The 20357-nt window shown below is 43.4% G+C and overlaps 1 protein-coding gene across 1 annotated transcript in view; it reads left to right on the plus strand.

Moving 5' to 3' along the window:
- Nucleotides 1-20357, plus strand: part of adamts18 (ADAM metallopeptidase with thrombospondin type 1 motif, 18) — a 66029-nt gene that overhangs the window by 23700 nt on the left and 21972 nt on the right. The window contains exons 9-16 of the mRNA XM_044199920.1: nucleotides 806-943; nucleotides 1049-1202; nucleotides 6213-6308; nucleotides 7124-7272; nucleotides 13944-14116; nucleotides 15164-15294; nucleotides 16309-16432; nucleotides 16773-17017. Of these exons, the coding sequence (XP_044055855.1) occupies nucleotides 806-943; nucleotides 1049-1202; nucleotides 6213-6308; nucleotides 7124-7272; nucleotides 13944-14116; nucleotides 15164-15294; nucleotides 16309-16432; nucleotides 16773-17017 (1210 nt within the window). The remainder of the gene's footprint in view (nucleotides 1-805; nucleotides 944-1048; nucleotides 1203-6212; nucleotides 6309-7123; nucleotides 7273-13943; nucleotides 14117-15163; nucleotides 15295-16308; nucleotides 16433-16772; nucleotides 17018-20357) is intronic.

The raw sequence follows: 20357 nt of genomic DNA on the forward strand, positions 1-20357 counted from the left end.
TATTCTACAGTTGTAAAGTTGCTATCACAATCAAAGTTGACAATAACATTGACAGAAATTGTACCTGTAGACTTAAACAGATAAAACTGTGTCATTTACTTTAGTGTCAAAGCAGTACAGTGCTGTGAGTGGATGTAATGAATCCATATAAAATAAATGTGTTCTGATTTAAAGAGAAAAAACACTCTGACATAAGAGCATTACGGTAGAGCACTACTTCATCCACTCCATGACACTTTATGAGAGAATAATGGAAACTGCCTTAGGCCACACAGTTCTGTGTTTGTGTTTATACGTTTCCATTGAGATAGGAGGCCGTTTATTTTTGATATTTTTTAGATTTCATGTTGCAGTAAAACTCATCTGTCTGTCTGGCATGCTCTCAACACAAACTAGGAACAAAGTGGGTTTTTTTTTACTTCACCCAGGAGAATGTCAGAATATCTATAAGCTGAAATATCCTAATGAATTTAGCCAACTAAATTAAAGGCATGCCCAGAAACATGTTGACTCACGGCCTAAAACTGTTCACTGACAAATTAACAAAGAAGTAATTGCTAAACATATGACGCAGTGATGAACAGAGTCAGGGAGAACATCTTAGCTACGTGCATCAGTAAACATGTGAGATTTTCTGATTACTCCATGCAGCTAAATTCATGTTATTATATAGTGTAACATAAAAAAGGTGGGTAAACAATGACATCAGCATGATCATCACAAGGAAAACTGTCATACTACATGTCAATCAATGTCTTTGTGTCTTGTTATGTGTAAACCTGTTTCTTTTCATTTTTCTCTCAAGTTTTGGGATGATCCATGATGGTGAGGGGAACCCTTGTCGCAAGACAGAAGGCAACATTATGTCTCCGACTCTGGCTGGAAACAACGGGGTCTTCTTTTGGTCCACCTGCAGTCGACAGTACCTCAGCCGCTTCCTTGGGTAGGCCTCAACGCCTCATGCAAGTGCACAAACACTGTTAAATTTGCTTGTCAGTTGTAGTTACTCTCTTCCTGACTGACACGGGTGGTTTGCTGTGCTCACCAGAACAGCCCAGGCATCCTGTCTGGTGGACGAGCCCAAGCAGATCGGTCAGTACAAGTACCCTGAACAGCTTCCCGGGCAACTGTATGACGCAGACACGCAGTGCAAGTGGCAGTTTGGCTCAAAGGCCAAACTGTGCAGCCTTGATTTTGTCAAGGTGAGATATTCACTTTATACATTTTTAGCATGGTTTGAAGCTGCTGTAATCAGATCTTTTATAAATCCTCAAAAAACCCACTATAGGCTACCTGCTCAGCACCAAATGGCAGAGACAAAGTTAACATTCTAGCTGGTGAACAAAGTGGAGTATTTAGCAGCTAAAGAGCCAGATATTTACCTCAGGAGTTGGTGGAGACCAAAACAGAGCTAAAAGGAGAGTGAGGAATGTTGCTCCATATCTGCTGGATGTGCCAAATGGCATCTGTTAACTGTAACAATCAGTCAACCATATCGACTTAGAAGGTGATAATATTGTTGTGTTTAAGGTTGTTTCCGCTGCCCCTAAGTAGCCAAAAAATAAGTTATTGCAGGTTTAACCAGGGTGTTAGTATGTATTGTGAGTCTCTTTTTTGAGAAAGTTCTGGCCGAAATGGCAGCATAATGTTATATAAACCAACACACTATACACCAAGACACTATACACTAAAGAAAGAAGAGCAAGGAAAGGAGGAAGGATCATTCCTACAATAGATCATCAAACTAACCGTGTGTTGTGCAGTTACAAAGAACCGAATCTCTAGCAGTTGAATAATCTTGATTTAACGTGGACCCCAACAATCCTAAATCAAGTATTATTCATGTGTCCCTGAGCCAAGCCTCCAGTAATGAGATGGAGCACCCAGATCATATAGGGGCTGCAATTGTCTGCTTTACAGTGCTAAATTGGCCCTTTATTAATTAGCATGATCGTTTGCACAACAACCTCGAACCCCCCACATCTGACCCCCATTAAAATGCATTCCATCATTTGAATGGGAATCCCCCCATGCTCCCCCCCCCCGAAAGCCTTGTGGTCTTGGTATAAGCCTTTATGTGCATTCAGTGATGTTGATTCACATGTAAATGCTGTTTAAAATACTATGGGGTTTTCCTCTCAGGGCTGTAATTGCTGGGAAATCGACGTTCCCAAATCGTATAGGTGACGGATTAGCACACATGACATCGCTCTGGCTATTCATGACTTCTCTAAATCCGTGCTATGTTTCCCTAACACAAGATCAAATAATACATTTGCATTTCTTAGACATGTAGGCAAGTTGGTGGGTTGTAAATTAACCTACACGTTCATTAACAGTGGATTTGGAGCTGCCTTTCACACTTTGTCCCCCCTGTTTTTTTGTCCCTAATGGGCTCATGTAGAATGATTTTCAGTATGCCGGTGTCAACCACCTGCTCGGCATCAGAGAAGTAGATCAGCATGAGGACAAAGATTCAAACACACACACACCAGAGCTGTTCCTCCTGCCCTCTCTTCTTTCTGGTTTCTCTCTTATTTCCAGTTGCAGTTGGGCGGGTTGCCAGACTCTGCCGCCTGTCTTTCGACCCTGGCTCTCCCTCTGTGCTCACTCGCTCGCTCTGTCTCTGTATTGTTGGGTCAGATGACACATACAATTATGGCCTGTTTCATTAAAGAAGTACAGTGATTAGATTTGACACCGATGCTTTGTGGGGAAGCTTATCCCCGGTTATCAGGGCGGTGGGGGCTTATTGACCAGTGTGATGGTGGTCCTGGCAAGAAGCAGGTGCTGTTGGGTCAAGTAAGAGGACAGAGAGGAGGAACATGACGACAAAAGGCCATCAGTCCATGGTCATAAGAATGGTCAGTCCATGGTCATAAGGTTTTGTTTTTTTTCGCCGTGAAACTTCTCCTGCCACTCAGTCAGGGCACTGCTGCAGAACAGCTGTTTGGCTGCATTGTTCACGCTGATCACACTGAAGCCGAGCAGCATGGCGCCCAGGACAACCGATGTCTCCACTGAGATCTGGAGAAGGACACACTGAGGATGCAGAGGTGGGACGTAGCAGCGAGTGAAGAGAGAGGGGTCCAGACAAAAGAGACTTAAGAACAAGAGAATTAAGCTTTGTCTGCCTTCTCTCGGGCAACGTGAGATCACTGGCGAATAAAATGGACGAGCTAACGGCATTAGCCCGGAGTCAGACGGAGTTCCGTGAGTGTAGTTTGATGTAATTCTCAGAGACATGGCTACATCAGGATATCCCGGATCATAACGTTTCCATTGACGGCTTTCAGACTGTTCGGGCCGACAGGGATCACACTGGGAGCGATAAGCAGAAAGGCGGCGGGCTTGCTGTTCTGGTCAACAACATATGGTGTAACCCTGGTCACGTTACTATCAAGCAGAGTATCTGTAGCCCGGACATTGAACTGTTAGCTGTGGGACTCCGGCCATATTATTTGCCACGTGAATTCTCACATGCCATTGTTGTGGCTGTTTACATCCCCCCCTCTGCAAACCTGGCATCGGCGTGCAACAGCATTCACACCGCCATAGCACAACTCCAGACTCCAAACACCTGAGTGCACTCATATTAATTTCGAGTGACTTCAACCATGTCAGTGTTTCAGCAACACTGACTAATTTCACCCAGTATGTGAGTTGTCTTACTAGAGAGGAGAGGACACTGGACCTGCTGTATGCTAATGTTAAGGACGTATACGGCTCTTCCCCCCTCCCCCCTTTGGGTAGGTCAGACCACAACCTGGTTCACCTCAAACCCACTATGTGCCTCTGGTTAAAAGACAGCCTGTGACCACAAGGACAGTAAAGAGATGGTCAGAGGAGGCCTATGAGACACATCAGGGATGTTTTGAGGTGACAGACTGGGATGCACTCTGTGAGCTTCATGGAGAGGAGATTGACGGGCTTACTGAGTGCATCACTGGCTACATTAACTTCTGTGTGGACTGCAATGTCCCAACTAAGATGGTCCATTGTTATCCAAATAACAAACTGTGGGTAACAAAGGACATCAAAGACATCCTGAATGCCAAGAGAAGGACCTTTACCGATGGTAATAGGGAGGAGGTGAGGGCAATCCAGGCTGACCTAAAGGTGAAGATCAGGGAGGCCAAGGAGAAGTACAGGAGGAAGCTGGAATAGAAACTCCAGCAGAACAACATGAGAAAGGTCTGGAGCGGCATGAAGAGCATCACTGGCTTCAGACCAACTGGCAGCAGAGGAGCTGAAGGCAGCTTGGACAGGGCCAACAAACTTAATCTGTTCTTTAACGGATTCGACACACACCGGCTCCACTCAGCTGCTGTCTGCCCTCAGACTCCTCTGAGTCCACTGTTTCCCCCTCCTCCATCTTCCTCGGAGAGTCCTACTCCCCTCTCAACTGGCCCTCAGGCTAATGGCCTTCTCCAGACTGACGATTCCCCCCCCCCCCCGCCTGCAACCTCTGCTGTGTGCCTGACTGCTGACCAGGTGAGAGGACAGCTGATGAAACTCCACTCAAACGAGGCTGCAGGCCCTGATGACGTTTGCCCCGCGGTGCTAAAAGCCTGTGCCCCCCAGCTATGTGGAGTCCTTCACCATGTCTTCAACCTGAGTCTTCAAAGGGTCCCTGTTCTGTGGAAGACATCTTGCCTCGTTCATGTGCCAAAGACGCGGCGTCCCAGTGGCTCCAAGGATAACAGACCGGTGGCACTGACCTCCCACATAATGAAGACCCTGGAGAGACTGGTGCTGAAACAGCTGCGGCCCATGGTCAGACCCCTCTTGGATCTCTTTCAGTTCGCCTACCAGCCCCAGCTGGGAGTTGAGGACGCCATCATCTTCCTGCTGAACCGCATCTACACCCACCTGGACAAGCTGGCAAGCACGGTGAGGATCATGTTTTTTGACTTCTCCAGTGCTTTTAACACCATCCGGTCAGCACTGCTGGGTGAGAAGCTGGCAGCTATGCGGGTGGATGCTCCCCCTGTGTTCTGGATTGTTGACTACCTGACTGGCAGACCACAGTCTGCAGCACTGTGTGTCGGACAGCATGGTCAGCAACACTGGGGCCCCTCAGGGGACTGTCCTCTCTCCCTTCCTCTTCACCATCTACACCATAGACTTCAGCTACCACACAGAGTCCTACCACCTTCAGAAGTTTTCTGATGACTCTGCTGTGGTGGGATGTATCAGCGGTGGTGATGAGACTGAGTACAGGGCTGTGGTGGGTAACTTTGTCTCATGGTGTGAGCAGAACCATCTGCAGCTCAATGCAACAAAGTCTAAGGAGCTGGTTGTAGATCTATGAAGGGCCAAGGCACCAGTGACCCCGGTTTCCATCCAGGGGGTCAGAGTGGACATTGTAGAGGATTAGAAGTACCTGGGAGTACACATAGACAATAAACTGGACTGGGCTAAGAACACTCAAGCTCTGTACAGGAAGGGCCAGAGCTGCCTCTATTTTCTGAGGAGGCTGAGGTCCTGCCGGACAATGCCGGACAATGCTGAGGATGTTTTATAAGTCTGTAGTGGCCAGTGCTATCTTGTATGCTGTTGCATGCTGGGACAGCAGGTTGAGGGTAGCGGATGCTAACAGGCTCAACAAACTGATCTGTAAGGTCAGTGACATTGTGGGGGTGGAGCTGGACTCTCTGTCAGTGGTGTCTCAGAGAGGAGGATGCTGGCCAAACTACATGCCATCTTGGACAATGTCTCCCACCCACTCCATGATGTGCTGGTCAAACAAAGGAGTTCCTTCAGCGAAAGACTCATCCCCCCAAATGCACCACAGAGCACCACAGGAAGTCATTCCTGCCTGTGGCCATCAAACTCCTCCTTCTATCATCACTGCAATACTTGAAATATTGTGCAGTATTCTCTGTTTAATACTCCTGTGCAATATACTCTGTTTTCTGTTTAATATTCCCTATTTATTGATATTTATTCATACTTATATTACTGCTATGCAATATCCACCGCTGTACTTAATTTATCTTAGCTGTATTATAGTGTATTATATTTAGTACTTCTATTCCTGTGTGCATTGACGTGATAGTGAGCAGCTGTAACAAAAGAGTTTCCCCTCGGGCATCAATAAAGTATTTCTGATTCTGATTCTGAAAACCGACGAAGGTAGAAAGGCCTCATATCTTATAGACATCTCATCCTGTGTGCGTGTGTGTGTGTGTGTTTGACTTGTTTGACAGGACATCTGCAAGTCGCTGTGGTGTCATCGCACAGGGCACCGGTGTGAGACGAAGTTCATGCCTGCTGCAGAAGGTACCAGCTGTGGTCCTGACATGGTGAGGAAATGTCTTCTTGTTTCTGTGAAGGATCACAGCAACCAGTCACTCATTCTGCTGCCTGACTTTTTTTCTAAAGTATTTTACTCACTGACACACTAATTACACACCATGCATACATTTCTAATTAGTGATAAAGGGACAAATATGTGCCTAATAGTGTATGAATGAGCATAGAAATTCAAGAGGACAAACAAACAAAACAGACACTGATGATTGGGTGAAAAGGGATCCAAAAATGACACTTTAAGTATAATTATGATCTAGTTGTACTAAACCATAAACATCCTTTAAGTTAAAGTACTGTCACTTTCCTGAGCCAAAGTAAATCGTTGCAACTTAAAAAGGTAGAGGAGACAGCTCAAACTAGTTTCTTTTATTTGGATGATTACTTGATCAAAAGTCAATTATTAATATCAATAAAAACCCAATTATGTATTCATCCTTGCTGCTCACACACAAATGTACCTACAAAAGCATTTTTGGGTTGTCAACTCTCCCAGCTGGACACAGAACGGCCGCACCTCTTCACATATCGAAAGATGATATTTAGAAAGACAAAGAGGTGGTGTGTGAGTGTGGGGTTTGGCTTGGGTCGGCCTGGGTGTAGTGCATATGTATTTGTATATGTGTGTGTGTGCATGAGTGTTTTGGCTGTAGCTAGAGAGTCTGGGTGTCCAGGTGTGGTGCTGGGCATTTGTCCAAACCAGAAAACTCAGGCACGAAGCCCGGGCCAATGCTCAAGTACCGATAAGAAACTATTTCTGTGTGTCTTTTTCTCATTTTTCATTTCCTTCTCTCTCTCTTTTCTCCAGTGGTGTCGGAGGGGTCAGTGTGTTAAATATGGGGAGCATGGTCCTAGGGCGGTCCATGGCCAGTGGTCAGCCTGGTCTCAGTGGTCTGACTGCTCCAGAACCTGTGGAGGAGGGGTCATGTACAGGGAGCGCTCCTGCTCCAGCCCAAGGTATGCACACTCACATAATCTCCTGTTAATCTAATTCATCACCTCCTTTTTAATGCTATTAACTAGCCAAACACGACAGAGTGATTCCTGTTGTCATGCGGCTGCTTCTGTGATGAAAATGTGAGTTGCAGTTTGGGCCAGAAAGCAATTCTTGAAAGCCTCATGTCCCAAAATCCTTCCTTTCCACCTGAAAGCACTGTCTGCCAAGTAGCTGTCAGCACAGACATGCACACGAACTGTACATGCACGCACACACACATGCGCCTGATAACGGCTCTCATCAGTCAGGCTGACAGTCCAGACAGACAGACTATCTCTCCCCATGCTCCAGACGAGGAAAACCTCCTAATAGTATGCTCTTTTCTCTGAAAGCTGCCAAGACAGCCAGCAAACGTCCCCTTTTGCTGCTCACTCACACAAACATAATTCTACATAATTCTGCAGACCCAAATCCCACAGTGCATATCTCTTTGTTAGCAAAAGGCTCTGTGCATGTCATTACACGCACGTGAGAGATCCTCAGTTTTAATGTTGTGTTTCATAACAGACGTACAATCCCTCATTATTCCCAGAAAACTTGGTAGATTTATTTGATGTTTTAGGCCTTTATTTCACTTTCATAAAATAGATTACTCGATTTATTGTTGTTCTGTCACTATGGTGCAATTAGCTAATTGATTGTCTCGGCCTGCAGTTAGTTAGCCAGCCCCCACAACACTGGCCTTTTAAATTTAATACAGGACAAGCGGGATGTCTGCAATGGGATAGTTAGAGAAATTATTAATTTCCTGATAATCCATGCCATTCATGCCCCTCTTCTGCCTTTACTGTGTAGTATGTGTAATCCATAGACCTAAGTCAGTCTGACAGAGGTCTTGTTAAACACTGACATGTATGTTGCAATTGTATGCAATGTTTGAACAAGTTTTATTATTGTTAAGGGTTTAAAGTCTTCTCCTTGAAGAATGTGTGTTTATACTAGCAATTTCCTCCATACTGTAATTTAGGAACAGTCATCATGGGGATGGTGGAACCAATTACCATTGTTATTTTCGCTTGTGGGAGCCATGGCCAATCAACAAGAAACCAAAGTCAACAGAAATTCCTAGACAGCACCTCTGATGTTTTTCCTATTTGTGTTTCTAGTCAGCTGTCAAGAGAATTTTAAGCACTCTTGATATTTAGTAAAAAAATGAGCAGGAATTGATTTCCAGATCTAGCTAGATGTCTGTTCAGCTAACGTTTAGCATATTTCATGCATGGATCAACCTGTGGCTCTACAACAAATAAAGGAAACAGCATTGCCACATAGAACTTATATTCATGCATAAGCACATACATTCACACTTATAATATAACCAGACACTCATACCACAATAATAGGGATCATGACTAATGGCTAACATCCAAGGCCACTGCACTACCTTGATTGGTGGACAGATCTCAAAATTCATCACAAAGAATCTGCTGTTTGGTTTTTACTGTTATTGATTGCCATTATTTAGGAATGAATCATAGCGGGTTAGATCATAGTGGCATGTCACATCCAATCCTACATGTCTGCACACATATTTGTGTGTTTCTGTGTGTTTAAGTGCAGGTGAGGGACACAGTTGCTCTCATAATTACTGCTGCTCCTGTATACTGTCTTTTAGCCCAGTAGTCTTTATATGTGACATGAATATCAAAATTACTTCACACCATCATCTTTTCATCTTGCAGTCTTTTACACAACCTCCATGGTTGTCAATCAAATACAGAAGAGCATACACACTGAGTCACCTTAGGACGATATAACAGGCACACCTAAACAATATAATGCAATTTAATAGGATATAGCCTCAAGAAATTAGAGTTGAATCAAAACAGTCAGTGCTTGTGAACCAACTGACATTTCAACTACTTACACTGCACATGCTTGAGCTGTCTTCAGTGTTTCCACTTTTCACTGACATTTCCATAACATTTATATCTAACTCCTCAACTGACATTTCAACTGCTTTCATCTCTTACTCTACAACACACAATTCGACTGCTTTCATCTCTTACTCTTCAACTGACAATTCAACTGCTTTCAGTGGTTACACAAAAACCGGTATTTCAACTGTTTTCATGTCTTACTCTATAACTGACAATACAACTGCTTTCATCTCTTACTCTTCAATTCACAATTCAACTGGTTTCAGCACTTACATGTCAACTAACAGTTTCACTCCTTTCATTTCTTATTCGTTATCCTAGTTCTTCTGCTTTAAGTGATTAAACTTCAACTGACATATAAACTTCTTTTAATACTTACACTTCAACTGACACTTCAAACCCTTTCAAGTCTCAGGTCTTCAACTCTGAGAAAAAACAAACTTCTTCAGCTCTTGTAACTCCCACAACTTCCAGTGTTAATACACAATTTACTCCCACTGCTTTCAGTGTTTATACTTCAGCTGACACTTTAACTGACATCATCTTTCAGTTTATGCACTTGAACTTGCACAACTTCAACTGACATTTCCAGGTCAGTTTATCGCCAACACTTGACAATTCCAACTCCTTTCAGTGCTTGATCTTCAACTGAACCTTCAACTCCTTTCAGCACTTTCACCCCAACTGATACTTCAGCTTTACTCAAAGCTTACATTTATATTGACACTTCAACTTTATTCAGTACTTACACTTAAATTGAATCAGTTTCTTTCAGCACTTCCATTTTAACTGCCATTTCAACTTCTTTCAGTAATTATATATTGACTGCCACTTCAACTATGACTTCAGCAGTTTCAGCTATGTCAAATGCTGTTTAAACTGAGAGCATATGTACATCTTGAGAAAATATAGCCCTTCTTAGTTTTATGTATTTTTATTCATCATATCCACTCCATTAAGTAGTCTATTCAGATATTCAGACACTACTACTGTATATCATCCTCTTTTCTCCACTGGCTTCATCCCTGCTTACTTAACAGCTGGGCAGACACTGATGCGGCTGTTCTGTCCGTCACAGCCGACTCGTCTCCTAATCCCTGTGAGGGATCAAAGACCAAAAAGTTTTCAGAGGCAGACTGGCCCTCATATGATACACATTATACACCATGACTGGCAGACCAAAAAGGGCCACAGAGCCCTTTAAACCAGGTTAGCTGTCAAGTTCATTTATCATTCCTGTGGCACTAAAGAGTGCTTTGTAGCAGCAGCCGCTGAATAATGGGTTGATGCTGCTAAACGGTGAGTTATGGGGTCAATGGGACAAAGAGCGGATGCAAAGATGGTGAAGGTCTCTCATGTGAAGACAATAAAATTAGGCTGGTGTATGTCTTAATATGGCATCTCTTCACCTCTGTCAACATCCTCAACCCCACCACCACAACACACACCTCCACCAAAAGAATTCAGCTACCCAAACACACTCAGACCTTATCCCAACTGCAGCATGTACCCCTGAGTCACGTTTTAGTCCATGACTCAGACTCATGACATTCAGAGTGTGTTTGTACCCAGTAATCTCTGTGATTATTTTGCCAGGGCCCCTCTGCTTTTAATCTGAGCAGAACAGGAAGGATTAGCCTGAATCTGACTGCTTGTCTTTAATGTCATCTTCACCCCCAAACTGAACTGTCTGGACAGCCTGGGCTGTCTTCCTCAAACATCACTTGCACTTTTTGCATAACACATATGCATAAATGACACGTATATGAATCCATATCTCAACTTTTAGACAAATCCTGCGTTGTTTGGAAGTTGACAATACAGATATGACAGCTTCTTGTACATTTTCACCTCTGCCCTACCACAAAATCTTCACTCAGCAGGAGCAGTCTTAAAAATCCTCATTTGATTCTGTACAAACTCATCCATTTTATGAGGGCAGCATGTATCTTTTGCTTAGTCTTGTAAAAGAGTTCTATGGGATCAGCCGATTTAAGCCTTCCCTTCTCGGAGTTGCTCCAAGACGGAAAATGAATCTTCTCCCCTTCCCTCCCTCTCTTCACCTCCCTCCTCACTCCTCCATTCCCCGTAGACCACCTGCCAGATCAAACACAGTCAACCTAATCCTCACCAACAAGCCTAGGAGATTAGGTTCACGATCTTGACCTCGTTTTGGAGGGAGCACATTTTGTCACACACTCGGGAGTGGGGGTGTATGATGAAGGGGTGATGGTGCTTAGATAGAACCGTGTTTGGTGTAGACTACCGGTAGATTTGTAAAGGTGTTTTACAGGGGTTAGGCCTGTAGCAGAGCAGCGGAATGTGGATCTATGTGGGAAGCCGAGAGAGGGGCAATGTGGGAGCAGGTGACTCAAGAAGAAGACAAGACTAGACATGATGACCTCTGACCTACAGGAGTTCAGTCTCTGTTCCTGTCGCCAGGCAGATTTACCGCGCTCCCAGGACATTTAAGCATCCTTAAGGTTCCTGAGGGCTGCTTATGTCCATAATCCATGAATTGCATTCAACTCCCTTCTCAAGTAAACTGTCCCTCTTTAATGCTTGCCTCTGATCAGAAGGCCTTGACTGACGGAGTATACGGTGTAGTCCCCTACTGCCTGCCGTAAGCACATTACCATATGGGCTGCATTTGTCTGCCGCTACTTCTTAATAGGATCAGGCCTACAAAAACCTGGGCCAACCCCCCACCCCCACACACACACCAAGGGAAGCAAGGTCGGCACAGAGTAGATTTACACACATACACACACACCTTGAATGGAGCTCCATCACTCTTGGCAGTTAAGTCACTGTTTGATTGAGTCCAGGTCTGAATGGAGGGGATGAATGGTTGGAGTTAAAGAAAAATGCAGTGAAGCAACATGCATTTTTGCTTCTGATTGTTGCTGACATTCATTTCATGCAGACATTTTCAATACTGTTGCAGTGGTGAAGGAAATTCAAAAGAAGAAATATGCCTCTAGTTGCATTCCACTCCTGGTGTTTACTGTTTCTATTAGTCACTTTTTCAGTTCCTTTTCCAAAGCATTTCATTACATCGTAACACTTAGTGAATTATTTTTATTAGACATGTTTAATCAGCATGGTTTCAGTCTGTGTGTGTCTGTGTGTGTGCAGGCCACTTGGTAAAGAGCTAAACTCAATTTTCTCTGCTGGTGGTTGTGTTTGAATGCCTGGCATGAATTTAGAAAGCCTGGGAAGTCAGACATGGCATGCTAATGTTCACTAAATGTCAAGACTGTGCTTGTCTTTTTCAAACTTGTCTTTTTCTTTGGGGTGATTACTTTTGTCATTTTAATGGCATATTAAAGCTCCATTACCTGTTTGTGTTCTGTACCAGCTATTCCCATGTGGTTAAAGAAGTGTTAATTTGGTATGGCGTGGAAACATCTGACATGGCATGCAAACTTCTCTTTGACAGTCCTGTTTTAAACCAACATGAACTTTAATCCTGTTGCTCCAGAACTTTAAACTCTATTTTACACTTTGATCAAGGGTAACACTACGCTGACAGATAAGACAGTGTCATTTTGATGATTTAAGGCAGCACTTTTGTCATGGATGAAGGAAAATCTAAGAGAGAATGAATAATGAATGATAATATCTTGGATTTTATTATGCTCTAAAAGACTTTGTCTTGGCTCATCAGTCACACTGATTGGGAGATGCCGGTGTGCAAGTTGAAGCCTTACAGCTGCCCTGTTTAGTTTTCTTATAAACAGACAAAAGTTTACAGTCAGTGTTTCTCAGCAAAACCAATTGTGTGTATCCTTGAGGTCTCACAAACATGCTGAATGCATTTTGTTCCTCATAAAACATTAGCAGTTTATTTGAATATTACTTCGGCAAGTGTTTGAGGGCTTTTTGAACCCTTTTTTGCATATTTTCCACAAGTCTGCAAAATGGCAATGACAGTGGAATTGCGCATCAGGAAAGGATAAGTAGTTTCCTGGTAGACTTGTGAAGGTGTTTGTAAAGGGGTTAGGCCTGTAGCAGAGCAGCAGAATGTGGATCTATGTGGGAAGTCGTGAGAGGGGCAGGGTGGGAACAGGTGACTCAAGAAGAAGACAAGACTAGACACGAGGACCTCTGACCTACAGGGGTTCAGTCTCAGCTTCTGTCGCCAGGCAGATTTACCGGGCTCCCGGGAGTGCTCTTGCATTCCTCAGACAGCGTTTGGAGCCATTACACCTTCCTGCACTCAGACACTTACCATGATGTCGTAGATGATGTTGTTTAAAGTCTATGAGGGCTCAATCTCTAGGGCTTAGGGGGACATTGGAACTGAGCCCCTGTTTTCATCCATGTTTACTAGCTTACAGTCTTGTTGTTAACTGCTTTTGCGTGTTGCCGCCACCAACTGTTGATCAATAGAATAGTGTGAAACTGGTAGCAGTGAATCGAGTTTCCCATGCGTTTGTGCGCATGCCTGATACAAGCAAACATAGCACTACTAGTGGTCAAAACCTCCACGGTAGCTCCCCTGGTAGAGCGTGTGCCATGTATCTAGGCTGAGTCCTTACAGCAGCTGCCCGAGTTCAAATCCAGCCCGGGCCCTTTGCTGCATGCCACCCCCCCTCTCTCCCCCCTGTCGTTCTCCACTGTGACTACCTAATAAAGCAGAAATGTTGAAAAAATAATCTTTAAAAAAAGTGTGGTAATAAAACAAGCAAGATGTGTAAACCTTTGTCTCGCTTCTTCTTCCCTGTCTTGTCTTGTCTTCCACCCAGGCCACAGAACAATGGTAAATTTTGCTCAGGCTCCAGCCGCCTCAACCAGTTGTGTAACACTCGGCTGTGCCCTCTTAACGCTGTGGACTTCCGGGCCCAGCAGTGCGCTGAGTACAACAGCAAGCCATTCAGGGGCTGGTACTACAAGTGGAAGCCCTACACCAAAGTGGATGGTAAGGTGATCAGTTAATATATGATCCCAACAAGTACAAAGTCTGTTCCTTCCTGGGGTACATTTATGTTTAATGTTTTAATTTGTTCTGAGGATGTTTTGGATGTATTTTTTCTTGCATCCGTTTTTGAGAGTTGAAGAATATTTACAGATTTGTTTGCATCTTTTTTGTAAACTAAGAGATTATCTATCTTAAAAATACACTGTACTTTCCAAGGATTATGAAGACATCCCACAATTTACTTCATTCTTGATGCACAATGCACAAGACAAGAAATCTCACTGTTCAAAGAACACAGCGCTGCTAAATACACAGAGAATTGCAGACTTCTCAGGGCAAGCTTTTTCTTGTCTTAATTCTGTAGATCTTTTACTTTCTGCACCCCACCCGCTGTATTCTGCTAGTCCAAATCTTTTTATAAAGTGTTTCTGTAATGCCAACCTCTATTTACTGCTGCAATGATTAGGCCAAAAAGCTGGAGGAAACTATCACTCTGTGTAATGTGCATGGGAGACATGTAGCCACCTGCACCCTCTGACACAGTGGGGATAGATTTAAAAAGGAAGCCTACGGGCCCAGCTTTGTTACACAGAGCAAGGGAGAGAGAGAGTGCAATGAAGGAGAACAGTGTGTTTGGCAGTCGTTCCAGGCCTGTTTAAGCTGTTGATGAATGGGAGGTGATGTAGAGAGGAACAGATTCTAAACTGCCTTCTGGGACCTTGGGCCAAGTCACCTTCACCGTCATTTATTTTAATCAAAGACGGCTGTAGAGACTTGTCTGTGATAACTGATCTGAACTACAAAATAAACCTGTAGCCCCACATGAATACCCCTGGGTGCATTCATATTCAGTTCCTGTCTTTTTCACTTCAGTCTCAGCAGGAGCTGTACATACTGTATGTGTAACAGGTTGCAGCACCAGGTCATGGAAATTTGGTGAATCAGTAAAATTCAGTGGCATCAACCCAACAATTTGCAGTTTTTACTAATGCTACCTTTTTTATTGATACCAGTCTTACTGTATATATTTGTATGTTCTGTGTGCAGATGAAGACATCTGTAAACTGTACTGCATCGCAGAAGACTTTGACTTCTTCTTCGCCATGTCCAGCAAGGTCAAAGACGGCACCTCCTGCTCTGACCACAAAGGAGATGTCTGCATTGATGGAGTGTGTGAGGTACATTGTCTGTATGGATTCACAGTGCTGCACAGTAAAACTTTGCTCTTGGACACATGTTACATGAGATAATTTCTGACATGACAGTACATAGCAAAAACATTTTGTACTTGACTGTCACAGAGTTGTAGTAGAAGTACAAATAAATTAGTGTCAGAATCCAGTGACACAGTGCAGTTTTGGGTTGACCAGAATTTGCAGCAAGAAGGCAAAGTTGCAAAGAAGGCAAACATTGGAAAAAGTTTATGAAATCTTACAAGTCAATTCCTTGACCTGCTGTACTTATTTTACTGCAGTGCAAAATATGACAGTGGACATTTTGGGTGTGCTCTCTTTCAGTTTCACTTCCAAATAAGAGATGATAATTGGGCTAAACTGGGATTTGTTTAAAACCTGTCTGATTGTCATGTTGCTTGCCATACATGCAGTCCTGTAAGGAGTAATTCGTGCCAATATGTCATCTAATTGCTTGCTAGGATGCATGACGGCATAAGAAAAAGTCTTTTTTTGTTATTTTTGGCATGTAAAAATGGATCCTGTGGGTTCCAGCATGAATCTACCTCAGCATTAAATGCTGCAGTAAAACGCGTGCGAGCTGGTGCTAAAAACCTGGCTTACTGAAGTGTGATAGATAGAGAATCTCCGCTACTCTGGACTACACCGTCTTAGAATCTCCGTTACTTTGTTTCAATATTTTGTCTGTATTTCTTAGCACCAAACAAAGCTCCAATGTCTCCATTTTATTGCATATTTGTCTTTTCCCTACGTTTCCCTACGTTTCATCTAGTCTTAAGAGCAATGCTGCATCTCTCCACCATGGTTATATTGTCCTTATAATCTAGATGTCAGGTGCAGTAGTTACGTGAAACACCAGAGTTATCATAATACATTAGTTTATTCCATTGACATGAGTACTTTTCGAAAATAGCTGGTTATAAAGTGTATTTGTATTGACATCCTCTTAATTGTAGCTCTGTCCACATTGATGGCACATGTGTTTTTGTGTGTGTGCAGGCAGTAGGCTGTGACCAGATTCTGGGCTCCAAGGCGTCTGTGGACGCCTGCGGAGTCTGTAAGGGAGACAACTCCACTTGCAAGTTCTTCAAGGGCCAATACACCCTTCAACACAGGGCTAACGGTAAGCTTGTCTTAGTGCACATGTAGTGTGCCTGTGCATGTTAGCTAGCATAAATTTGGTCCTTCTGCAAGACAAAGAGAGACTTAACCGGACAAACAAGGATGCAGAGAAAAACCATGCACAGACATGTAACTAATCCCTCTTCATAATGGACTGATTCACTTCATCCATGTGCTGTAACACTCGTAGACCAGAGATAAAGTTGTGTGGTAAAGCAGGGATGATGGTGTGTGTGTGCATGGGTCGCAGGATTGTGTGATGAAACATAAGAATTAGAGAACAGCATCAATAAACAAATATCTAAGCATGATTCAGTCTTGACTTTCCTTCCTCCCCCCAGAGTATTACTCCATGGTAACAGTCCCAGCTGGGGCACGAAGCATTCACGTTCAGGAAATGGAAGTCTCCACCAGCTACCTGGCTGTCCGCTCGCTGAAGAGGAAGTACTACCTGACCGGGGACTGGACTGTGGACTGGCCGGGGAGGTTCCACTTTGGTGGGACCGTGTTCGACTACCGGCGCTCTTTCAACAAGCCAGAGAGCCTGTATGCCACTGGACCTACTAATGAGACGCTGGTGTTTGAAGTAAGCCGCCACTAACGGATGATGTCCGTTTGTGGCAATTGACAGTGACAGGGTCCCTGGCAGAGTTGCTGCACCTCTTTTCTTTTAATGTCTAGTTATGAATAGGCTTAGATGAAAAAAAGTTTGGGTGGTAGGGAGAACAGGGGTGATTGTAGCTGTCTGCAATGCTTCTATGGGGGATTAATTGTGTCTGGTGATTGGTTATGTCAGGGATGATCTGGGGATGGGTTGGTTGTGTGGGCTTTAATCAGAAAAAAACTTTTGGGGGTTTCAAACAGCCTGTCCTGTGCAGCGCTGCGCTCTTTGTGAGAGACAGAGGGAAAGAAAGAGAACATAAGGGTAAAAAGTAGAAGAAGACAAAAAAGGTTCACAACATCCAGGATTAATTAAAATCAAAGCCAACAGTTTAAATAGTCGGTTCACCCAGAACACACTGTCAACACTTTTCATTTCATTTCTTTCAGTTCTTTGCTGATGTTGTTGTTCAAATGGTGTGTTCAAACACATGAAGAGAATTTTCCCCTAGCTTTATTGGCACAAATTTTGGCTGCTGGAGTGTTTGTGCAGTCTGTGTTTATTCGCCTCAAACAGCTAATAACCAACTGTACAGACGTCAGCTGTAGCTTGCTAGCAACGTATGCACTGACCGTGTGTATGGAGTGTATCTTTGTGTGTGTTAATGTTACAGCTCTGAGGCTCAGACTGACTGATCTCAGAAGTCAACAGGCGCTCCAGTTCGTTTGTCCGTTTTCCTCCGGGATCGGTCCACCCAGACCAACTGTCAACAGTTTTCATAGGGACTAGCTCTAAGTAGGCCCACTGGAAGCACAGCAAGATATGTGGATTATCCAGCATAACTGGGATACTGTTTCTGAAACTGTTGAAAATGTAAGCGTGTGTTCAGATCAAAAGGGAAGCTAATTTTCACCTTGCTTTATTTGCACAAATTTGACCGTTGGAGTGTTTTTGCAGTCCGTGTTTATACGCTCCAGACAGCTAATATACTGACTGTACTGATGTTAGCGAGCTGCCGCTTGCTATCAACGTACGCACAGACCATTCGTGTGGAGTGTGTCTGTGTGTTTCTTTATGTGACAGCTTGGACTCAGACTGATTTCAGAACTCAGTCTCTTTTCCTTTTTCCTTTGTGCATTCGTGAAAGCTCTATAAGCACTTCTTCCCCTCAATATGTGGATTTAATATTTCAGTGCTATTCTCCATTGTGTTGGGGTGGCAGCATAAATTTTAAAGGCAGATATCTCAAAACCTGGACAAATAAAAGCAAACATTTACATGGCCAGATACTAGTAAGGGTAAAGGTAAGTGAGAAAATATGTTTTGTGTAATTTTGTTGAACTGATCCTTTAAGCATCAATAGAATGACAAGGGGAACAATGCAGACATCAGAAAGAGGGAGATGTGGCACAATTAGTCTAAATCAGCCTCTGTGCTCACTATTCAGCTCAGTCTCACATGGCAGAAGCTTGCCTCTTGTTAATATGCGGTACAATGTCTTGGTACTGCTGGCTCCAGTGTAAACACAGTCACGTGTTTGTCCACGTACACATACTCAAAGCCATGGATGTGGCCACTGACCTCAAAAGTGCTTTGTTGCAGCCATGTGATTCGAGGCTAACAGAGCGAGTAAAATCCCCATGTACACTGCCCTTCAGAGGCAGGGATGAAAAGTATAAAATCAGATGGTTGCTTGGAGTGAGATGTTCTGCATAGTATAGGAGTTGATTTATGAGCTGATGGTACTTTTTTTTTGCCCCACATATGTAATCACTGGTGTGTCAGAAACCAGAGCTTCGAGGGGAGGGCGGGTCTTTACCCATCCTGAAGCAGCAGAATGTGATGCTGGACAGGAGTATCCTCCTGAGAGCAAAACTAATATTCGGCCGTGGCCGAGTCATTATCCTTATGAGGTTTAAGTGAATGGTGGTGGGATGTTCTTCCCACATAACTGTCAGCGAAAGCATTTATTTTCTCTTGAACTCTGAACCCTAGCCGTGGAAACAGAAGTGGAAACCAGGTGAAGAGTCGACATTTGTTTTTTTCCCCCTCCACCATGGGTGAAGTGATAGTCATGTAAAAGCTAGTTTCCCCTCAGTCCCTTGGGCTACTGAAATACTGTGGTTAAAGCAGGAATGATTGGCCTGTAAATCCAGGAGGAATACCAGTGTGATATTTCCAAAGTGCTTGGCTGGCCACTTGTTTGACCATCAGGAAATGTGTTTTTGTAGCTATTTTAGAAAAGAGAAGTTTGTGGGCAGTTTAGCGGAGTAGCTGCTGTATTTGGCATTTGAACAGCCCATTGTTGTTTCCTTCTGCGAGATGAATGCTTGCAGAGATGCAGACTAGTAACAACAATCTAATATTGTCATTCCCAGAAGAGGTTGCAGGATAGATTTTATGATGATTTCTTTGCAACTTTTCAAAACTTTCTGCTTCACCAATTTCTGCATTCTGCAATCCCGCAATCTTGCTGTCACTGAGCCTGGTAATATTTAGGGATAATTCAGTAAAAAACATATCTTATTTTTAGCATGCTGGTGGTGTGGCTTTAGGGATGGCAATGTTGGTTCTGTCAGGCGGCCCACCACTTTTGGTCCAAACTGAAATATCTATAATATATATATATATATATATATATATATAATATATAAATAATATTATTACATGGATTGCCATGAAATTTAGTACAGACATTCATGGTGCCCAGAGGATGAATCCTGATGATGAATCCTTTGGTGATTCACTTACTTTTCCTATAGAGCCGTCAGCAGGTCAAAGTTTTTACTTAGGCTGAGAAATATCTCAACATCTACTAGATGGATTAGCACAAAATGTATAGACATTTATGGTCCCCCAAACACTTTGGTTTATCACAAAATACCTGCACAACTAATGAAATTCCCATTAGCCTCAGGTGATTAGCAATTATTAGCATGCTAACACGCTAAACTAAGATGGTCAACATGGTAAACATTTTAATGCCTGCTAAACATCAGCTTGTTAGCATTGTCACTGTGAGCATGTTGACATGCTAGCTTTAGTATTTATCGCAAAGCACCACTGTGCCTAAGTGCAGTTGCACAAAGTCGCTAGCATGGCTGTAGACCCTTAGTCAAATTGTTCCTATTGGTAATAAGATCTTGTTCTCACCAAGTTAATAGCAGAGATCAGGGAACGTGATGACGTTGCTAAAAAGTCAAATGGGGCAAAAAATAACACAAGCAGTCAGACGCAGACAAGTCAAACTTAGTGGAAGACAAATCCAAAGTGAACGCTATAATTGTAATAAATACCAAGTTTACAGACCAACCAACAAGTCTGA

Source organism: Siniperca chuatsi, linkage group LG1 (genome assembly GCF_020085105.1).
Source record: "Siniperca chuatsi isolate FFG_IHB_CAS linkage group LG1, ASM2008510v1, whole genome shotgun sequence".
Taxonomy (NCBI): domain Eukaryota; kingdom Metazoa; phylum Chordata; class Actinopteri; order Centrarchiformes; family Sinipercidae; genus Siniperca; species Siniperca chuatsi.